The sequence below is a fragment of the Lissotriton helveticus genome, chromosome 4_1 (genome assembly GCF_964261635.1).
Source record: "Lissotriton helveticus chromosome 4_1, aLisHel1.1, whole genome shotgun sequence".
Lineage (NCBI taxonomy): Eukaryota > Metazoa > Chordata > Amphibia > Caudata > Salamandridae > Lissotriton > Lissotriton helveticus.
The window spans coordinates 1,119,277,369-1,119,298,660 of record NC_136063.1 but is presented as its reverse complement, the minus strand read 5'-3'; the positions used below and the strand labels follow the sequence as shown (position 1 = coordinate 1,119,298,660).

At 48.4% G+C, this 21,292-nt stretch overlaps 1 protein-coding gene across 6 annotated transcripts in view; it reads right to left on the bottom strand.

Annotated features, from left to right (window-relative positions):
- The window catches only part of PTPN3 (protein tyrosine phosphatase non-receptor type 3), a 1,880,479-nt gene that overhangs the window by 85,791 nt on the left and 1,773,396 nt on the right, over positions 1–21,292 (bottom strand). For all 6 annotated transcript variants that reach the window (XM_078687727.1, XM_078687724.1, XM_078687726.1 and 3 more), the window contains one exon: positions 6,015–6,160. In XM_078687727.1, the coding sequence (XP_078543853.1) occupies positions 6,015–6,160 (146 nt within the window). The remainder of the gene's footprint in view (positions 1–6,014; positions 6,161–21,292) is intronic.

Below are 21,292 nucleotides of genomic sequence, written 5' to 3'. Positions count from 1 at the left end.
GAACAAAGCCTCATTAACAAACAAATGGTCGTTTAAAGACCTGTGAAGTACTGGGGTGCCTGGGAGGCTGTGTCAGCCAGGCTGACGCACAGGGGAGAGGGGGTGGGAGGGGGGAGGACAGCAGGAACTGAGAGCCGGGTGAGGTCGGAGGGCAGAGCAGGGAGTGAGAGCCCGGGTGAGGGAGGTGGAGGGCAGAGCAGGGAGTGAGAGCCTGGGTGAGGGAGGTGGAGGGCAGCAGGGAGTGAGAGCCTGGTGAGGGAGGTGGAGGGCAGAGCAGGGAGTGAGAGCCCGGGTGAGGGAGGTGGAGGGCAGAGTAGGGAGTGAGAGCCCGGGTGAGGGAGGTGGAGGGCAGAGCAGGGAGTGAGATCCGGGTGAGGGAGGTGGAGGGCAGAAATCTTGAGAGTCGGAAGACATAAGGGACAGTTATGAAGGGGCTCAAAGGGAGCGCACATCAGATAGGTCAAGACAAGATTTAAGTCCCTTTGAGACATTATGAAAGACACAGGAGGAAATGTGTGTGTAATGCCTTTGAGGAAGCGATTAACACCCTGGGACTTAAAAAGAGAAGGCCGATCTGGAAGCCGCTCAATCTCCATACATGGAGGTGGAGGCTGGACAGGTTCAGGTGGAGGACTGTCCCCTGCTGCTGTGACAGAAGATCCTCCCGAAGAGGCAGTCGGATCGGTGGATCGATCGCCATGCTGAGTAGCTCGGGATACCAGTATCTTCGTGCCCAATCAGGAGCCACAAGGATGACTTGGGCCCGGTCGCGCCGAATCTTCTTCAGCACTCTGGGTAGAAGTGGTATAGGTGGAAAGGCGTACAACAGACCGCAGCTCCACTCGCGATGAAAAGCGTCACCGAGCGAGTGCCGCCTTGGAAATTCCAACATGCAGAACTGATGATATTGCGTGTTCTATTCGGTGGTGCATAGATCTAACCAAGGCTCTCCCCACTGCAGAAAGAGACCTTGCGCCACGCCCGAGTTCAGACGCCATTCGTGATCCATCATGCACCGGTGGCTAAGTTAATCTGCCCTGGCGTTCAGAGAACCTGCCAGGTGTTTAACCACCAAGGTAATGCCTTGATGTTCCAGCCATGTCCAGAGGCGCGGAGCCTCCTGACATAGGGTCCACGACCCCACCCCGCCCTGTTTGTTGCAGTACCACATGGCGGTGGTGTTGTCTGTGAACACCTGCACTACACTTCCCCGGACAGAGGGAAGAAATGCTTTCAGTGCAAGTCGGATTGCCCGAAGCTCCAAAAGGTTGATTTGGAGCCGGGACTCCCCCGGAGACCAGAGGCCTCTGATCTCCTCCTCTCCCAAGTGGCCGCCCCATCCCAGGAGGGACGCATCCTTCACCACTGTGTGCTCCGGTTGGGGAAGGGAGAGGGATCTGCCATTGACCCAATAGCGATTTGTGAGCCACCACTGCAATTGTCGTGCAGCCCTCCGAGACCTGGACATGATCGGACAGACTGCCCTGATGCTGTGCCCACTGGAACTTCAGGTCCCACTGCAGAGCCTGCATATGCCATCTGGCATGTTGCACTAGCAGGATGCAGGAGGCCATGAGGCCCAGGAGCTGGAGGGTCATCCTGACTGAAACCCGGGATAGAGGCTGAAAGATCGGAATCCTAGCCTGAACATCCCAGACTCACTGTTCGGGAGGATAAACCCGAAACTGCATCGAATCCAGAACCGCTCTGATGAAGGGGAGCTTCTGAGATGGAATCAGGTGCGACTTTGGCACGTTGGAGGATAATCCCAGCAAATGCAGGAGGTCGGTCATAGTCTGGAGGTGGGAGACGACTGCCTGGGGCGAGCCTGCCTTCAACAACCAGTCGTCGAGATAGGGGAAGACTGGAACTCCTGATCTGTGCAGATGAGCTGTGACTACTGCCATCACTTTCGTGAACACCCGAGGGGCACTGGTGAGGCCAAAGGGGAGCACGGCCAACTGAAAGAGCTCTTGCCCTACCGTGAACCGCTGGTAACGCTGGTGGGCCGGCAGGACGGGGATATGAAAATCCTGCAAGTCCAACGCTTCCTTCCAGTCTCCAGGGTTGAGGGCAGTCAAGACCTAGGCCAGAGTCAACATCTTGAACTTCTCCTTCTGGAGGAAGCCATTGACGTTCCTGAGGTCCAAGATGGGGCGCAGGCTCCCTTTCCCCTTCTAGGGGACCAGAAAGTACTGGGAATAACAACCACATCCTACTTCTGGCCCATGAACGCGCTCGATGGCCCCCTTTGGCCAAGAGGGCCGCGACTTCCTGTTGGAGAAGCACAAAGTGATCCCCCGATATGCGGTGGAACTGAGGTGGCATGGCTGGAGGGGCAGACTCGAAGGGGAGGGAGTAGCCCCTTCGGACGATTTGCAGCACCCACCTGTCCGAGGTGACAGAACATCAGTGGGGAGGTGATGGCGAATCCTGTCATCCACCGGGCGTGGGGTGCACCCCAAAGCACAGACTAGGAAGGCTTTGAGGCGGATGCTGCTGGAGCTGAGGTGGACTGACCCGCATGCTGTCCCCTGTCCCGCCGCGGCAGGACCACATCCACGGCTGAGGTTGGTTCTGCGCAGGCTTCTGGCTGAACGAACTTGTCCGGGCGCCCCTTCCGTGGCCACAAAAGGAACGAAAAGCAGACATGGCCGGGCGCATGGTGGAGAGACCCAAGGACTTGGCCGTAGCCCGGGAGTCCTTAAAACGCTCCAGCGCACTGTCTGCTTTATCGCCAAACAGGTGGGTACCATCAAAAGGCATGTCCATAAGAGAACTCTGAACATTCCCTGAAAACCTAGTGGACGGCAATCAGGCATGGCGATGGAGGGCCACTGTCGTGGAAATCGCCCTACTCAGTGAGTCCGCGGTATCCAGGCCATACCGGATGGCGAACTTTGCTGCATCTTTCCCCTCTGCAACAGTTTGGGAAAGCATTGCCTGAACTTCTGCGGACACTGAGGCAGCGTCTGCGTAACCTTGTCTCACACAGCATGAGAGTAGCAGCCCAAGAGGCATGCAGTGTTCACCGACCGCAGCCCTAAACTGGCAGAGGAAAACAGTTTCTTGCCAAACTGTTTCAGCTTCTTAGAATCCTTATACGGCGGGGCGGTAGGAAATGTGCTTTGGGAAGTGGAGACTTCGATGACCAGGCTCTCCAGAGTTGGGAGGGTTGTTAAAAAGGCAGGGTCACCCAGGGCCGGGCGATGACGCCAGGCTACGTTCTTATCCACAGGAACCCCCATGGTTGGTCTAGACCAGGTGCCCATCAACACATCAGTTAACACCTCATTGAACGGCAGCAGGGGCTCCATAGAGCTTGCCGCCGGCTGAAGGACTTCAGTGAGGAGGTTAGTTTTAAGGGTCACCGTAAGCCGGTCAAGGTCAAGGGCTTCAGCTGCTCTATGGAGCACCACAGTGTATGTGGCCCCCTCCTCCATGGACACAGCAGGAGGAGAAAGAAAACCAGGGTCAGAGGAGAGGTCAAGGCCACCCGCATCCTCCGACTCTTCTGCCCACTTCTGTTCCGATTTGCACTGCCATGCAAGAGGGTCCTCAGACCCCTCCCAGTCATCCTCTTCCTCCACTGCCCGTGGCACAGGCTGAGGAGACGAATGCCAGGCCTCCAGCAACTTACGGGACCGCTCCCGCAAGGCCTTCGGAGCCATGGCCAGACAGTCGGAACATGACCGGGAGTCATGGTCGCGCTCCAGACAGTAGAGACAGACGCCATGGGGTCGGCCACAGACATCGTACGGCGACAGGCTCCGCAGCATTTAAACCCAGGAATCCCTATGGGGCACCAGGAGTCAAAGACTCAAAAAAGTGGAGACAAAAGTCTCAAAAAGTTAGACAAAAAGTGACTAGGGTATGTGCTCTAACCGGATCTGCGCTTGCTGGCACGAAAAAAAAAAGAACGGACGTCAGCGTGCATGGGTGGCGCCTAAGTAGTCTCCGTGATGTCATCTTGGCGCCTATGATGCCAGCGACGGATGCAGAGCCGCACGGCGCCACCTTCCGACATGCAGGGGTACTGCTGACGGAAAACTTTCCGGATCCAGTCTGACGCCTGGGGATTCTAAGGTAAGGAATCTATCACTAATGTGTTCCTTTCAGATTTGATAGTTTCATTGGTATCGTTCACTTGCCAAGGCTACTAGGATTATTACATTGAGGACTCCAACTCTACTACTGCACTTTAAACAGCTCACGGCTGAATGCTATCTTGATTCAGGTTTGCAAAAAAAGATCCTGTTTATTATTGATTATTATTGATGCACAATCGTTTCCCTAAAGAACAAATTACTTAACTATGGTAACTCCTTTTCTGGTGGAGACTATCTACCCTAAGATTCCTTACCTTAACATATTATCCAAGCATCAGAATGAATCCGGAAAATCTTGAGCAGTGTCTCTGCTCAATGGTAGATAGCACCAACTGCTCAGCGTTGTCGTCCACGCCTCATATGATGTGCATGGTGCTTATCTAGGCACCATCCATCACCATGACATCAGTTTCCTTCATGATATATTCCACCCCCACAGCAGCTGAGCCACATCAGAATATTTCTTACCAGTGTGATGGATTGAATAGGACCTTCCATATGAGGAAGTGCAATTCACAAAGTGGGGATGAAGGAAGGGTTGGTAAGGATCTGTGGTTGGATAGAGTCTACCATTAAAAGGCATTACTGAAGATAAGTAACTTGGTCTTCTGGAAGAGACATCTAACCACAGATTAATTACCTTAGAATAGATACCACAGCAATAGATGCCTCAGTGGAAGGGCTGCAAACTGACTTATATCAAGACATCCTGCAAGACTGAGCGGACAAAGTGCCCCTCTCAACTGTCCTGACAATCCAGTCAGCAGAGCTTCGTGAAGATATGAAGTGACACCCATGTGGCTGCCTGACAAATTTCGAGAACAGGCACTCCGTGTGCTAACAAAGTAGTTGCAGCCTTGGCTCTGGTAGAGTGAGTCCCCAAGTCTTCTGAAGGCTGCTTCTTCGCCAATGCATAGCTGATTTTTATGTAGAGTATAAGGTATTTACCAGCTTTAAAGTAAAGTCCAACAATGAGTGGGTACAGTCCTTCATTACACTGGTGGTGAACAGGCCTCTTGGGTATTGAGTGAGACCAAAGGGGCCTGACTAGGGAACCAAAGTGGCCCTGGCAAAAAAGAGCTCAAACCAGCCATGCTCCTGTCATCTTCTCATACAGTCTCTCCCTTTCCCTCCATCAATTCTCTCTCTCTCTCCTCTTCTTTGCCTCTTCTCCCTCTCTGGTTGCTTTCTCTCAACCTTAAACTTCCCTCACCCCCTCTCTTTCTCCCTTCCTTTAAGCCTATCTGTGCCTGTTGCAATTAAACTAGGGGAGCTCGGGAAAGTGACAGAAAGGCAGGGGCACCAACTCTGTGGGAAAATGCCCAGCGAAATAAAAGGCCTGTCTGGTCCTGGGGGCTAAGGTTGCCAATAATCTCTTCAAAGTCCTCAGCAGATACCAGCAATAATACAAATTCCATGAGCTTCTTGGTGCCATTCCTTTTTCTCCTCTGGTGATCGATCAGATCTAAATTGTATACTACCTCTTTTTGAACAATATATATCTGCTTTACAATAAAGTATCTAACCACTTGAACCTTATTTACTAAAGATCCTGAATTATTGTGGCATCAGGCATAAAGTGCAGAGGGACCAGAGTTCTTGTTACTACCTAATGATGGAAACACAAGCTAATTCGGACTAGAAACAGATGCAAGGACATGTACATATTTCTAAGGGTGGATGAATACAATACTTTTTGAATGTTCGAGAAAACGTTTGTGGGGGAAAGCTAGACCTGCTTTGTGGAAGCAATAGGGTATTACTCAGTTGACCGCAGGAATTCTGAGAAGAAGAAGCTTTACAATGCCTCTCCTTATTGTAGGGAAGAGAATTTAAATTTTTTAGGAAAAGGCACTAAATGGTTGCTTTTGTGGTTTCTTCCTGCAAGCATGAGCAATCAATTACCTGCAGTGTACAAGAACTGGTTCGCTCTCCACTCTTTTTTCCCTCACACAGTTTACGAAGTCCAAGAAGTCAGAGGAGTCATCCGGAACACCATGATCAGGCCATGCAACGTACTGGAGATGTGTAACAGTATGCTCTTTACCACTCTAAAAAAAAAAAGTCATAATATGATTAAGAAAGTCTCTTAAATTAATATTTTGTGAATGTACACACACATCATGTATATATATATATGCACAAGTTACTTACCTTCGGTAACGATATATCTGTAAGAAACAGTAGTTAGTGTTAGATGTCTTACCTTAGAATATCCCCAGGCGTCAGACTGGATCCGGAAAGTTTGTTCGTCAGCAGTACCCTTGCGCGTCGATAGGCGTCATCTGCGGCTCCGTGTCCGTCGTCCTCGCGCGCTGACATCAGTTCTTATACACAGCTTTTCCGCGCCAGAAAACGCAGACCCATGATAAAAACCAACACTGGTGCCATAAAAACTAGGGCCCTGAAATGGGATGACCTTAACCCTAGATATCGGTTCGCAGAACGGGGAGGATGGGTGGGGCGGTAAGGAATCTAATACTAACTACTGTTTCTTACAGATATATCGTTACTGAAGGTAAGTAACTTGTGCATCTGAAAGAAACAGGTTAGTGTTAGATTCCTTACCTTAGAATAGATACCCCAGCAATACCAACCCCGGTGGAGGGTCTGCGAACCAAGAGAACACCAGAAAGTCCTGGAGAACAGAATGGCAGAAAAAGCCATCTCTCCGGACTTGGCTGTCCTGGCAGTAGTGCCTAGCAAACGTGTGCAGCGAGGCCCACGTAGCTGCCTGACAGATGTCCTGCAAGGGGACTTCCCGACCCAGGGCAGTAGTAGCCGCCGTGGCCCGAGTGGAATGGGCGCACAGCCCCACCGGAGGCTCCTTTTTTGCCGAGGAGTAACAGACCTTGATGCACCAAACGACCCACCGAGAGATGGTCTGCTTGTGCACCGCCCGTCCCTTCTTAGCGCCCACGTAATCAACAAAGAGCTGGTCGTCCACCCGGAAATGGCATGTGCGGTCTAGATAAAAGGAGAGCGCACGGTTTGGGTCCAGGCGGTGGAGCCTCTCTTTCGAGGGATGTGGAGGCGGAAAGAAGGTGGGCAAGGTGATGGACTGCCCGATATGAAAGGCTGTAACCACCTTGGGCAGGAAAGAAGGACAAGTTTTCAGAACAACCTTGTCCGGATGGACAGAGAGGAAAGGGGGCTTAGAAGACAGAGCCTGGAGCTCGCTCACTCTCCTGGCAGAGGTGATGGCAAACAGGAATGCAGTTTTAATAGTCAGGTGACGAAGAGGACAGTTATGAAGTGGCTCAAAGGGAGCGCACATCAGATAAGTCAGTACAAGGTTCAAGTGTCCCGCGAGGCCGTAGCCGCGCGTGTCCGGTGCAACGACAAAGAGGTCGTTAGCGTGGTGAGTGGGACATATATACCCCCCGCCTCGCGCACCGAACATGACGCGGCACTGCCCGTGCCCAGGCGGGGACTCCCCGAGAGTCCCTGCCCCTTTGGGAAGAAAGGGGTGTGTGGAATGCCCGATGGCACTAGAGGGCCACCCTCTTGAGTGGCCTCGGACAGCCGCATAGTACCATCATGGCGACAGCGCTCCCCACCCCCAAGCACTTAGCATGCATGCAAATGAATACACACCACACAAATTTTGTTATGGGAAAAACTGCTGCAGGTTTATTACCTACAACGTTATGTAATATGTGTGTGATGCCTTTCAAGAATCTATTTACAACAGGGGACATGAAAAGAGAAGGCTGATCAGGAAGCCTTAAGAAGGCTGAAATGGCAGAGAGATAGCCTTTGATAGTGCCCAGAGCAGAGCCCTGCTGGGCAAGAGAAAGAAGGAAGAGGAGAACCTCTGAAAGGGGGGCAGAAAGGGGATCCACAACCTTTGCTGTGCACCATGCCACAAATTTGTTCCACCTGCAGGCGTATACCATCTTTGTGGAGGGACGCCTGGCTGCCAGAATAACATCACAGACATCAGGAGGCAAGTCAAATGGCCTCAACTGTTGCCGCTCAATCTCCAAGCATGTAGGTGGAGACTGGACAGGTTCGGGTGGAGGACCGTCCCCTGCTGCTGCGACAGAAGGTCCTCCTGAATCGGCAGACAAATCGGGGGATCGACTGACGTGCTGAGTAGCTCGGGATACCAGTATCTTCGTGCCCAGTCAGGAGCCACAATGACTTGGGCCCGGTCTCGCCTGATCTTCTTCAGCACTCTGGGCAGAAGTGGTTAGGTGGAAAGGCATACAATAGACCGGAACTCCACTCGCGACGAAAAGCGGCTCCGAGCGAGTGCCTCCTTGGAAATTCCAACGCGCAGAACTGATGACATTGCGCGTTCTCTTCAGTGGCGAATAGATCTAACCAAGGCTCTTCCCACTGCTGAAAGGGACCTTGCGCCTCGTCCGAGTTCCGACGCCATTCGTGATCCACCATGCAAGGCGGCTGAGTTAGCTTGCCCTGGCGTTCAGGGAACCTGCCAAGTGTTGAACCACCAGGGTGACGCCCTGGTGTTCCAGCCATGTCCAGAAGCGCAGAGTCTCCTGACAAAGCATCCACGACAGCACCACGCCCTGTTTGTTGCAGTACAACATGGCGGTGGTGTTGTCCGTGAATACCTGCACTACACTTCCCCGGACAGAGGGAAGGAATGCCTTCAGTGCAAGCCAGATCGCCCACAGCTCCATAAGGTTGAAATGGAGCCGGGACTCCGCCGGAGACCAGAGGCCCCTGATCTCCGCCTCTCCTATGTGGCCCCCCATCCCAGGTGGGATGCATCCGTCACTACTACGTGCTCCGGTTGGGGAAGCGAGAGGGATCTGCCACTGACCCAATCGCGGTCCGTGAGCCACCACTGCAACTGTCTCACAGTGCCCTCCGAGATTCTGACGTGGTCGGACAGGTTGCCCTGATGCTGTGTCCACTGAAACTTCAGGTCCCACTGCAGAGCCCGCATCCGCCACCTGGTGTGATGCCCCAGCAGGATGCAGGAGGCCATCAGGCCCAGGAGCCGCAGCGTCAACCTGATCGAGACTCGGGATAAAGGCTGAAAGATCAGAATCAGAGCCTGAATATCCCGAACCCGCTGCGCGGGAGGATAAACCCGAAACTGCGCCGAGTGCAGAACCGCTCCGATGAAGAGGAGCTTCTGAGAGGGGCACAGGTGTGACTTTGACACGTTGATGGAGAACCCCAGCGAGTGCAGGAGATCGGCCGTAGTCTGGAGGTGGGAGACGACTGTCTGGGGCGAGCCCGCCTTCCACAACAAGTCGCCGAGATATTGGAAGACTGAAATCCCTGATCTGCCCAAATGAGCTGCAACCCCTGTCATCACTTTCGTGAACACCCGAGGGGCACTGGTGAGGCCATAGGGGAGCACGGTAAACTGAAAGTTCTTGTGACCTACTGTGAACCGCAGGTAACTAATGTGGGCCAGCAGGATGGGAATGTGGAATTATGCGTCCTGCAGGTCCAACGCTAGCATCCAGTCTCCAGGATCCAGGGCAGACAAGGCCTGAGCCAGAGTTAGCATCTTGAACTTCTCCTTCCGGAGGAAGCGATTTACCTCCCTGAGGTCCAAGATAGGACGCAGGCCCCGGTCCTTCTTGGGCACAAGAAATTGTGTGAGTAACTACGCCCTACTTCTGGTGTTGGAACGCGCTCGATGGCCCCCTTGTCCAAGAGGGCCGTGACTTCCTGTTGAAGAAGTGCTAAGTGACCCCCCGACTTGCGGTGGTACTGGGGTGGCATGGCTGGAGGGGTAGTCTCGAAGGGGAGGGAGTAGCCACTGAGGACTATTTGTAAAACCCACCTATCCGAAATGATGGTGCTCCAGCGGGGGAGGTGATGGCGAATCCTGCCGCCCACTGGTGTTTGATGGGCCTGAAAAACCAGTCTATGAAGGTTTTGGGGCAGTGGTGGAAGTGGACTGACCCGCCCTCTGGCCCCCTGACCCGCCTCTGGGAGTCGGACGTCAGAGCTGAGAATGCTGCTGCTGCGGCCTGTGGCTCTGAAGTGAACGTGTTGGGGCGCCCCTATCATGGCCACGAAAGGAGCGAAAAGCATAAGGCGGAGGCGGATGCGTGGCGGAAAGGCCCAAGGACTTGGCCGTAGCTCGCAAGTCCTTAAAAAGCTCCAACACACTATCTGCCTTGTTGCCAAAAAGGCGAGTGCCATCAAAGGGCATGCCCATCAGGCTGTTCTGGACATCGCTTGAAAAGTCAGTGGTTCTCAGCCATACGTGATGGGGTAGCGCCACTGTCGTGGAAATCACTCTGCCCAGCGAGACAGCGGTGTCAAGGCCACAACGATTCGTGGACTTCGCTGCATCTCTCCCCTGAGCAATAGCCTGGGAGAGCACTGTCCGCGCCTCCTCGGAAACTGAGGCAGCACCTGCGCCACCGTATCCCACACAGAGTGGGAATAATGGCCCAAGACGCATGCTGTTTTGGGAGAGGAATATGGGGTCGCCCGGGCGATAGCCCCTGTGTTGGGCCTGGACCAGGTGCCCAAAAGGACGTCCGAAAGTGTATCATTAAAGGGCAGCAGCGGCTCCGCAGAGGAAGCCGCCGGCCGAAGCACTTCTGTCAGGAGGTTAGTCCTGATGGCTACTGTAGGGAGCTCAAGATGGAGAGCCTCTGCTGCCCTATGCATCACCACTGAATAAGTATCACCCTCCTCCGCAGCCACGTTTGAAGGAGACAGTGCACCAGGTTCTGGTGAGAAATCCTGATCACCGGCATCCCCAAAATCCTCTGCCCAGTCCGGGTCTAGCTGGCATTGGGCTGAGAGAGGGTCTTCAGACACCTCCCAGTCCTCCCCTTCCTCCATAACCTGCTGGGCAGGTGGGAAAGATGGGTGAGGATGGAGAGAGGGATAAAAATTCCCCATTGGCATCGGAAATAGGATCGATCGACAACGGTACGGCACCGTCTCCACGTCGGGGTGGAAGCCGGGGACCTCATCGGCCGGGGGGGCCGGCCCCTGTCCGCGCCAGTGCCGTAGACGTCGATGTCAGTGGAGGTCGTACGAGGTCAACCGACATCGGCTGGGATCCATGCATGGATCTATGGGGGTCTTGCGGCGCCAAGGCCGGAGTCATCGACAATATCGCGGCTGGAGCTGCCGACGCAAAAGGCTGAGAACCCCCAGTCGGACCCGCACTGCCCAAAGGCTGCCCAACGGGCCAAAGAGGCAGGCCATGGCCCAAAGGGTGCTGAGGGCAAACCCATGGGCGGTATCCAAGTTAAAGCACCTCCTGAACCCGTGGGGCCCGGTGACATCCTATAAGGGTCCGGCTACACAAAGTTGAGGTGCATGGACTCACAAAATTCCTTGAGTTGGGCAGGGAAATTCAGGGTGGCACGGAGCAGACTCTGGCTCCGCAGGGAGCATGTGCAAATGGGGCCTAGAGTTGCGATGTTGTTCCTGCACCTCATCTGATGACTTGGACCGGTGTGGCCAATTTGAAGAATGCCTCAACTTTTTGATCATCTTCTTCTTGTGGGAATCACCGATGATTACTTTGACCCTGAGGATGATCGGCGGGAACAATTCCGAGAGAAGTGACCTTCTGCACAACTGGGACCTGGAGCAGTGTGGAGCAGTCTGGTGTAAAAAGACCAGAAGCTTCATCGCATGCTGTAGGATTGCTTTTGGGATATGGCAGTAAGTGCAGGACAAGGAGTCATGGCCCGCTCCAGGAACCACAAGTAAATCAGGTGGGTGGTCTGTCACAGAGATGCGCTTTGACAGGCTCCACAGGGTTTAAAAACCATAGGTTTCTTAGGGGCCATCCGGACGGCACAATCTGAGCAAAAAAGCTCAAAAAGGTCAAATAAATGTTGAAAATTTGTCAAAAAACAACTGAGGTAGCTTCTGGATCTACGCTGATGGCACAGTAAGAAATTAACTGAGGTCAGTGCGCTGGGGTGGTGTCTATAATGGGCGTGCCTATTCACTTCAGGCACGGACAATGCAGACACGAAGCCATTCAGTGCCACCTACTGGCATGCAGAGGTACTGTTCAAGATTTTCCAAATCTAGTCGAACACCTGGGGAATATTATGAGATAAGAAACCTGCAGCTAGAAGTCTCTTTCAGATTATATGGACAACCTAAGTAACAATGATCCTGTTTGCTACAGACCCCTTCAGTCATTTTCATGCATTCTACCGGCCCATTTGCCAAAGGGCAAAAAGTACAGAGTAATTCTGAAATTATGATTGTCAGTCAGCTTTATTTATACATCAAGCAGTCCAATGGCGGTGACACAGTCCAACACAGTAGCAATCACTGCCTTGCTACAGAATACTAAGTCTTTCCCTTCAGTGGGTCAGAATGTCTCATATCAACGTTCAACACCGACAGTGGTCTCTCCTCGTTAGGTACCCAGGTTACAGTTGCTCCTTCTTCCTACACATACTTGGCATGCTACAACTCCATCAACATGAACACTTCCAGCCAGGCTACTGTATGCACATAGGTTGTGCTACAGCCTTGTTTCAATCTTTCCACAGGCATGGAGACACAAATGCCAGGCTACATGTGTCTTTGTTGAAATGTGTTTTGTCTTTCTGCCACCAGACAGCTTGCAAACACTATAAGCTATGGCTTGTACTTGTTTGACTTCCCATGGTTCTCTCTTGTGGTTAATTTTTAGCTTTTGCCACCTTCATTTGCTAGGTTTGACAGGCACGCCCTATCCTGTGCTGCCCCAAAGTTGCATCAAACTTGAGTCAGGTGTAACCCCGTTACGGGACATCCTCTACATCGCCTGACCAGGATATCATGATCATCAGACCACAATGACTTCTACATCTCTAGTCACTATTTCACACGATAGCCAGGAAAAGTATAGAGTATTGTTCCCTTCCATTTCTTTCCATCTAGTTGCATATCTCCTCTTGCCATTCTCCTCCTCTTTTGCCCTCATGCTTACCTTAGAACCTAAGAACATTTTGCCACCAACATTCCATCTCCTGTCAGTTGGAACTGCAACATTGTTGTTGACATAGTGCCCTTTGGTGGTGCTGACTTATGCGAAGAATAAACTACTAAACCTTTTCTGGGTCATCTTACTTTCATTTATGACACTAGCAGTGAGCTCAAGAACACCACTGCTGCTGAGAACGCTACCAGCGCCATCACCCCTTTCCACTCTTCATTTGGCATATGATGTGTGCTGCCACTCTTTCATATCCATTAATATTACTACTGCAATACTGTCTTGTATAAATCGGCCTTGTTCTGTTGTGTTCAAATGCATTTTTCTATTTGCACGTTCGCTTTGATTCTCCGTCAGTCGGGTATCATACCCATTGCCACATCTGTGTGCGGCTCTGCATGTTCCTCAATGGGCAAGAGTGCTTCCTACTTGTTCTGTGTTGAAAGGGCAGTTTCCCAAGACCTGCATTCTTTCCTTCATATGCAACGCTCTGGATTTTGAGACTCTTCAAAGTGCGAGAACCCCTCTAGTTTTCCTGCACCCTATTGCTTAGAGGAAAAACAGTGCTGAAGTCTTCAAAAGCATAAATGAGGAGTGAAGATCTCTCAGGTGTAACCCTGTGTGCAGAAATGTGGCTCTGGAGGTTCTGAAATCTTCACACAAGGGGTTTATGGACATACGTTCCTATTTCATGATGCAGCTATGCCAGTAACAGAAAGAACTGCAAAGCTCCAAAACTGCACTGCCAACACCCAGGAGGAGACAGTACTTCTGTCAAACACAGTCTGTTGTCATACATAACAAATCCAGGAATTCTAGTGGAGAATTGAAGAACTTGAAAATGGCATTGGTGGAATAATCTGCCAGTGCTAGGTATTCCTGAAGGATTAGGAGGGACTGGTCCTTGATTGTCAATATGATTCAAAAAGCATTCCCTGAGCAGGGTAATTGGGACAATGGCATTTAAATTCAGTGAGGTTACAGAAGTTAAATTTGCCCCAATTCCTGATCTCATGCTTCTTCTAATATCAGACCTCAGCCTTTCTTGATTCACATTGGGAACTTTCAGTTGTGTCAAGCAAGTCCTACCACACCTGTAATGGCCAGTTAAACTTCTTTTATTGTTCTATCAGATTTTTTCGTGGGACTATTAAAAGGAGATGACGTCTGTCGGAAATTATTAAAGCACTAAAGGCAACTGGGGCTCAAGTGTATCTTCAAGAACCAGCCAGACTAAAAATTTGAGAAAAGGCCATACTTTTTTTAAGTCCTTCCAAAGAGGAGGCCTCTAAATTGATGAAACAATGGGAGCATGACACAGATTACTTTACCAAGCAGAGCAATGCAAATAATACTAGTGATGTTGGATAAGGACTAGTCTATTCCACTAGTGGTACACTGACAGGATTTGGCGTTAAACTGCCTTTGTTTGTAGAAAGGTGTGGGTGGGCAGTTACTAATTCCTGTTTGATTATCAGCAGCTTGAAGTAAAATGATTATCCCTTATGGCTTGTGGGTCACACCTCAAAAAATCTACTCGCCCATTCACTATGGCCAGTCAGATCATATCAGGTTGAACTATTTTTAGCACCTACTTCTCCATTCTGGTGAGTGAACTTAAGCTGGAAGGAACAGGTGTTTTCTGTTCATTCAGAAAGTGAATGAGCAATAAAGACACCTTTAAATCTTGTTTTTATCTTGACACATTTGCTGTCCATTCAAGGACAGAGATCAAATATCAGTTTTAGGTCGAGCATTTAAGACCTCTTTTATATACTTTAGTATATGCTTATACGTGTATGTACTTTGTGGGCTTTGGAGATCGGCCCTAGGACTTGTCTGCTTCCGCTTAGGGACTTTTTTTTCTGTTCAACTGCCTCTATTTAACTGTCTTAATAGAAAACGACCAGTAAAGGTCAGTAAAATACCATAATTGCTTTCTTATGTGGGTCTTTCTTATTATTTATTTATCTGGCACCTGCCTCTATTTAATTTTCTTCAAAGAAAAGGACCAGCAGAGGTCAGTAAAATATCAGAATCACTTTAGCATTCTCTAGATTCCAGTCCCTAGAAATTGTCTTCCAACAGCACCCATAGACAATAATAGTTTTTTCAAATCTTGTATTTTAAGTGATATGACCACCGAAGGCCCTGATCTTATATTAAAAACAGAGCTCTGGACTATACCATTTTCTGCTGAAAGGCAATATTTGTCTCCATGTGTTCCCATACCTGGCATGTCACGCAGTTTGGTGCTTACTTTCCCTCTGTGTTAAAGAACTGTAGATGTTTCAGCACCCAAGCTAATGTGCTGCATAGCTCAATACATATAAGGTCCCAAAGGCGAGACCGATTGTATTGCAAATGCTTGTTCTTTTTAGTAATTGATTCTTATCCTGAAGGTTTTTGTCAAGTAAGCTGTCTGACAATCATTGTGAAACAAAAGGCCGAAATATGTCAGTTTTTTTCGAACACACAACATTTAAATAGCCTGTAAATAAATAGGATAAGTATTTCATAATATATCAAGAACTACAAAAGAACATTTATTTTGTAATTCAGAAGTGTGATGAAAACAAATATTTAAGTAGGAGCAAAACAAATCAGAACACTTTACTTGGTGATGTGCAAATGACATATTTACAGAAACTCGATTTCCAAACATTGTACACTATATGTTTTTATCGGCAAAACCATAAGTCAGTGGGAAATGTTGTGGCCATTTCAATCGAAAATCTGCTGATTGCAAATAAGTGTGCTACCACTTCATGCTTCAGGTATGTATTAATTAAAAATGATAGCATTTAAACATGATTTACAAAACATTCCTGCACCTGCCCTGATGACAATGAGGTTACTGAAGTAATAGGCAAGTCAGCAGTCACATGTATCCAATATGTCGCTAGATTTGTACTGTATATGGAGCAAAAGTTCAGTCTATTAAATCCTACAAATGTTTTTTGCTCAGCAGATATGCTGAACTTTCGCATTTAAAGGTGTTGTCATATTTGATAAATAAGAAAATGGTGGCTCGTAAATTAAATTGTTTGCACAGGATCACATATTTTGAGACCAGTTTATGGGTCAAGAGCATTATAATTAGGTCAGGTAGAATATTTAAGTCACTAGACCTGCAGGTCTAGGGACATTTTTATGATTTTTCGAGGCCTGTGGGTGGTACGGTATAAATGGATGCAAGGGTCGTAAGATAAGAGGGGAGATTTTTCGCTGAGGGGAGACATAGTAAAAATGGGAATGTAGGGCAGTTTGCAAACAGAAATCTGAAGGTTGATAAAAAATAAAAAAATGAAAAAGATGAGATTGGAATACAGTGAAGGAACCATGCAAAGAAGCATGCCAAAATAATATTCATGTGATTAATGTGCTAGAATGTACTCTCTTTAACTGCCGTTAGTCAAAACAGTAGGTTGGGATATTCATGTATAATGGATGAGTTACTTACCTTCGGTAATGCCTTATCTGGTATAAACATTATCTAGCCGCTGATTCCTTACCTTTGAACTTCCAGGCATCGGGCTGGATCCGGATGGCTTTTTATAGCAGTACCCCGCGCGCTGAAGGATGGTGTCGGTCAACTCCGCGTGATGTCGTAGGCGTCGGGTTCGTCATTGTTGTGAAGTCAACGTCATCTATATAAGCGTCACCCCATCGCACTGAGCCATGAAGTGACTGACCATGGTGGGTTAAAAAATAACTAGGCCCTGAGGAGGAGATAGCCCCGACACTAAACCAATCCACAGTGGGGGGAGGATGGATGGGTGGGTCGTTAAGAAATCTGTGGCTAGGTCATGTCTACCAGATAAGACGTTACTGAAGGTAAGTGACTTGTCCATCTGATAGAGACATCTAGCCAGATTCCTTACCTTTGAGCAGATACCCAAGCGATACCATCCCTGGAGGAGGGACTGCTAAATGGTTTTAAACCAAGAAATCCTTCAAGACAGAGATGCCAAAGAGGCCTTCTCTGCGGACCTGAGAATACAGGCAATAGTGTCTGCTGAACATGTGCAGATATGCTCACGTGGCCGCTTGGCAGATGTCATTAACCAGGACACCACACTAAAGTGCTGTGGTGGCTTCCTTCGCCCCGGTCGAATGAGCCCTGTTTCTTCACCAAGGCGTAACAAATTTGAATGCAGAGAATGACCCAGCGTGAAATGGTCCTCTTCCGAACTGCTCACCCCTTCTTTGCGTCAACATACCCTATGAAGAGTTGGTCGTCCATCCGGAACTCTTTAGTGAAATCAAGGTAGAATGATAATGCTCTTTTTGTGTCCAGAGGGCGAAGACGCTCCTCTTCCTTGGAAGGATGCAAGGTTTATTGAAGGTAGGCAGAGTAACAGACTGAGCCAAATGGAAAGGTGTTACCACCTTAGGCTGAAAAGACGACCCACTAAGGAGCACTATCTTGTCCGGAAAGACAGTCAGGTAAGGAGGCTGGGAAGACAGAGCTGCAATTCGCTAACCCTTCTGGCTGAAGTTATGGCTACTAAAAAGGCTGTTTTGATAGTGAGCAGCTGAAGGGGGAAATTTTCCATAGTTCCAAACGGTGCACACATCAAAAAGGTAAGGACCAAATTAAGGTCCCATTGTGGCATAATAAAAGAAGGGGGAAACAGATGAGTAAGCCCCTTTAAAAATCTCTGTGTAAGAGGAGATTTATATAGAGACGGATGAATTGTAGCCAAAGGAAAGCAGACAGGGCTGAAAGGTAGCCTTTCAGAGTGCGCCAAGCAGAGACCTACTGGGCCAATGAAAGAATGAAAAGAAGAACATTTGATAGGGAGGCAGACAAAGGGTCAACAGATCGCTCTTTACAGTATTTACAAACATGTTGCCACCAGCAGGCATATACCGACTTCATGGAGGGAATCTTAGCTGCCAGCATAACCTCATCGACTTCAGCAGCAAGGTTGAAAGCTGTCGAGTATCACAGCTCAGTCGCCACGCAAGGAGGAGAAGAGTGGAAAGTTTCGAGTGGAGGACCCTCCCCTGCTGCTGCGACAGAAGATCCTCACCAAGAGGCAGCCTGACCGGAGGATCAATGCTGATTTGCAGAAGCTTGGGATACCAGACTCTTTGTGCTCAGTCCTGAGCCACAAGGATGACTTGAGCCTGGTCGCTCCTGATCTTCTTGTGCACTCTGGGCAGGAGTGGTATGGGCAGAAAGGCGTACAGAAGGCCTTACGGATGCACCAAGGATGCTCCTAGTCCCATTAATTTTGTGCCTTTAGAGATAATTACTATGGAAGAAGTTAATTTAACTCTAAAGAACAGTGTATTAGGAAAAGCCTTGGGGCTTGATGGGGTTCCTGTGGATGCCTTTAAGTCACATCCCTCTATATGGGTTCCGATCCTCACCCACATTTTTAATGCTGCTGCAAATGGTCACACCTCTAAAACCTTAGTAGAAAGTGTGATTGTCCATCTTTGAAAAGGGGGACAGAGGTGATGCCAAGTGCAACAGGCCCATATCACTTTTAGATTATTCAATTAAACTAATGGATAGAGTGATCTGGCAAGGCTAGAACCTAAGCCCAGGAAAACGATATTTTGTCAGACATTCCGTTTTGGTTCAGAAAGGCTATAGATACTGGGGAACAGGAGATAAACCTGCACCTCATTAGTAAATATACTCTGGCAAGGGAAGGGCACATATACCTGTGCATTGCAGGCCTGTCAAGTGCTTTTGATCTTGTGAACCATGCCAAATTATGGCAAGTATTAATGAATATCAGTGCCCTAACTGATATTGTTTTCCCTCCCAGTTGTATCCCTGTCTAACGTCATCCGTGCATTATGGTAGTAATAGAGAACACACAGAGAAGTTACGAGGGACCCAGGGGATCAGGCAGGGATGTGTGCTTGCTCCTCTATTGTTCTCCTTATTCATTAACGGGGTGGGCTGTTTTCTGCAGAATGCTGATGCCCCAAGGGTGGGTGCCTGACTCACTCCTATTTTTTTTTAAGATGATGATCCGGTGCTCGTCTACAGGACAGCAAATTGCCTCCAGCGGTTGATTTACAATTTTGTAAATTTTATTGCGAACAGAGATCTAAAGTTGAACCTAGGTAAAACATACATCATGGCCTGTAGGAAAAAGAAGAGATTTGGGAAGAGTGTTTATATTCCGCGACAAAAATTAGAAGAGCTAAAAGGTTTTAGCTACTTGGGTATTGCATTCTCCCATAAAGGTGATTGGTCATCTCACATGGAAATAGCTCAATTAAAATGTATTAGGGCTATTGCTGCAGTTTTTAGCTTTTTAAGAAACTTTGAAATAAGCCCATAAGAGACATCATCAAGCTGTATAGAAGAAATGCCTACTGGTATCCCTGTATGGTTCCCTGGTTTGGGGCAGGGAAAAGTCTAACCTGCAGCAGCTCCCAAAAAATATTTCCTACCGAGGCTCCTGGGAGTGCCTAGCTCGACCCCACCTTTACAGCACATAAAGAACTTGGCATGGAGTATATAGAGGATACCATTCACCTTAGCATCCTGAAGAAGTGGTTGGTATCTGGTTAAAGAAGGGCACCAAGTTCACTAAAGAGGTCATTAGGAACTGCTTGTGCTTGGACCACTTTGATAAAATCCTGCGGCTGCAGAATGTAAGATTTTATTAAATGAATTAGGGGAAGATTTGAATCCCCTAGAACCCCATAGTATCCTGAAATAAAGTAAAAAGGAAATTACATGAATTTTAGTAGGAAAAAGGAATGTCTGCAGAAAACACCAGGAAAAATGAAAACCCACAATTTACAGATACTCTATGGGCCATGTTGAACAGGCGACACAAAAGTGCTTGGTAGGATTGAAAAATGTTTAAGATAGGTTTCTACTGACTAGATTACGCTAACAGTTAATCTACTGTTAAGTCCTCTTCACAAAAACGGATTTGTGGCCCCGGAATTTACCTAGATACCTGTGCGATATTAAGGCAATACAATCGACATCACACTTTTTGTTGCCCTGTAAATTTTACAGCAACATTAGAGGGCTTTTAATACAACTTCTCTTCCTGTTGCAAGGTGTTATTTTCCCTTAAGAGGCACTTATTTTTTTTTTAACAATTATCAAATTCTATACATGCTTTACGATTCTTGCATTTATAACAATGGCACTTCATAGGCATAATCCATTAACCTATCGAGACAATCTACACAATAAAGAAAAATCAAAGAATTGTAGAGCTACGTTTAAAACTTTGTTACTCTCAGCAAATGTCACTACCAGTATTTTAAGATTTTGTTATATGTAACATATTTATTTTATGTCTTGGTCTGTATTGACTTTAGGGGCAAACCCGTAATGGCGGAGATGCGCCGCCCCCTGCTAAAAGAAGAAAAATAAAATGTTAATGAAAGCCTTTTATCATTTTATTTTTGCCTGTCTAACAGCTGATAACGCGAGACTTCAGTGGGGCGTGCCAGGCAATCCTGTTCAGCAGGCATGGCGGAGGTGGAGCTTTTAAATGCTTATGTCAATTTGGCCGTCCGTTTTAGGGTGGCCAAACAGACATGCTCACTTAAGCTTCTCAAACCCAGCTGTGTTGCACACCCCAGGCTCCCAGGCACTGTCTGAGTGGCACACAAAGCTTCTCAGAGTAATCCCAGCACTTCTTTCATGCTGGAATTCCATTCCCACCATGAGAGAAGTGCTGGGATTGGCATCTAGGAGCCTACGCAGTCGGAGTCCAGGAGCAGAGGAGAGAAGCAAGGTGGCAGCCGTCGGAGCGGCATGTAAGTGTCATTTAAATTATTTTTAATTGAGCATTTAGTTTTGGTTGTGTTTCCCACCCACCACTAAGCAATAATAGCAGCCGCCACTGATTGACTTTCATTGAAAATATTCTTTTTTTAAATATATTGACTGGCACATTCGGTGTTAACTTTATATTATGTGGATTTTACATGCTTTTATTGTATTTTGTTTTATGGATTTGTATACAAATCTGAATAAAGATTTGTTTTTTGTATCTGAAACGACAAAAAACATGTACTGTGATTAGTTTGAAATATAAATTACGCTGTTTTAGAAGCAACACTCAGCGCCCTTTGGGATGAAAGGCGTGTATTTTGGTATCACAGAACTTCTGTAATATCAAACACACAGGTACTGGTCATTCGAAATTGATAGATCCCTGATTTGCATGTGCACGAACATATGCAAATAAGAAAAATCTTTAATCTGAGCATGTTCAGGAGGTGGTCAGTATGTTTGCACGCTACAACAATTAGTGGAAGATCCAAG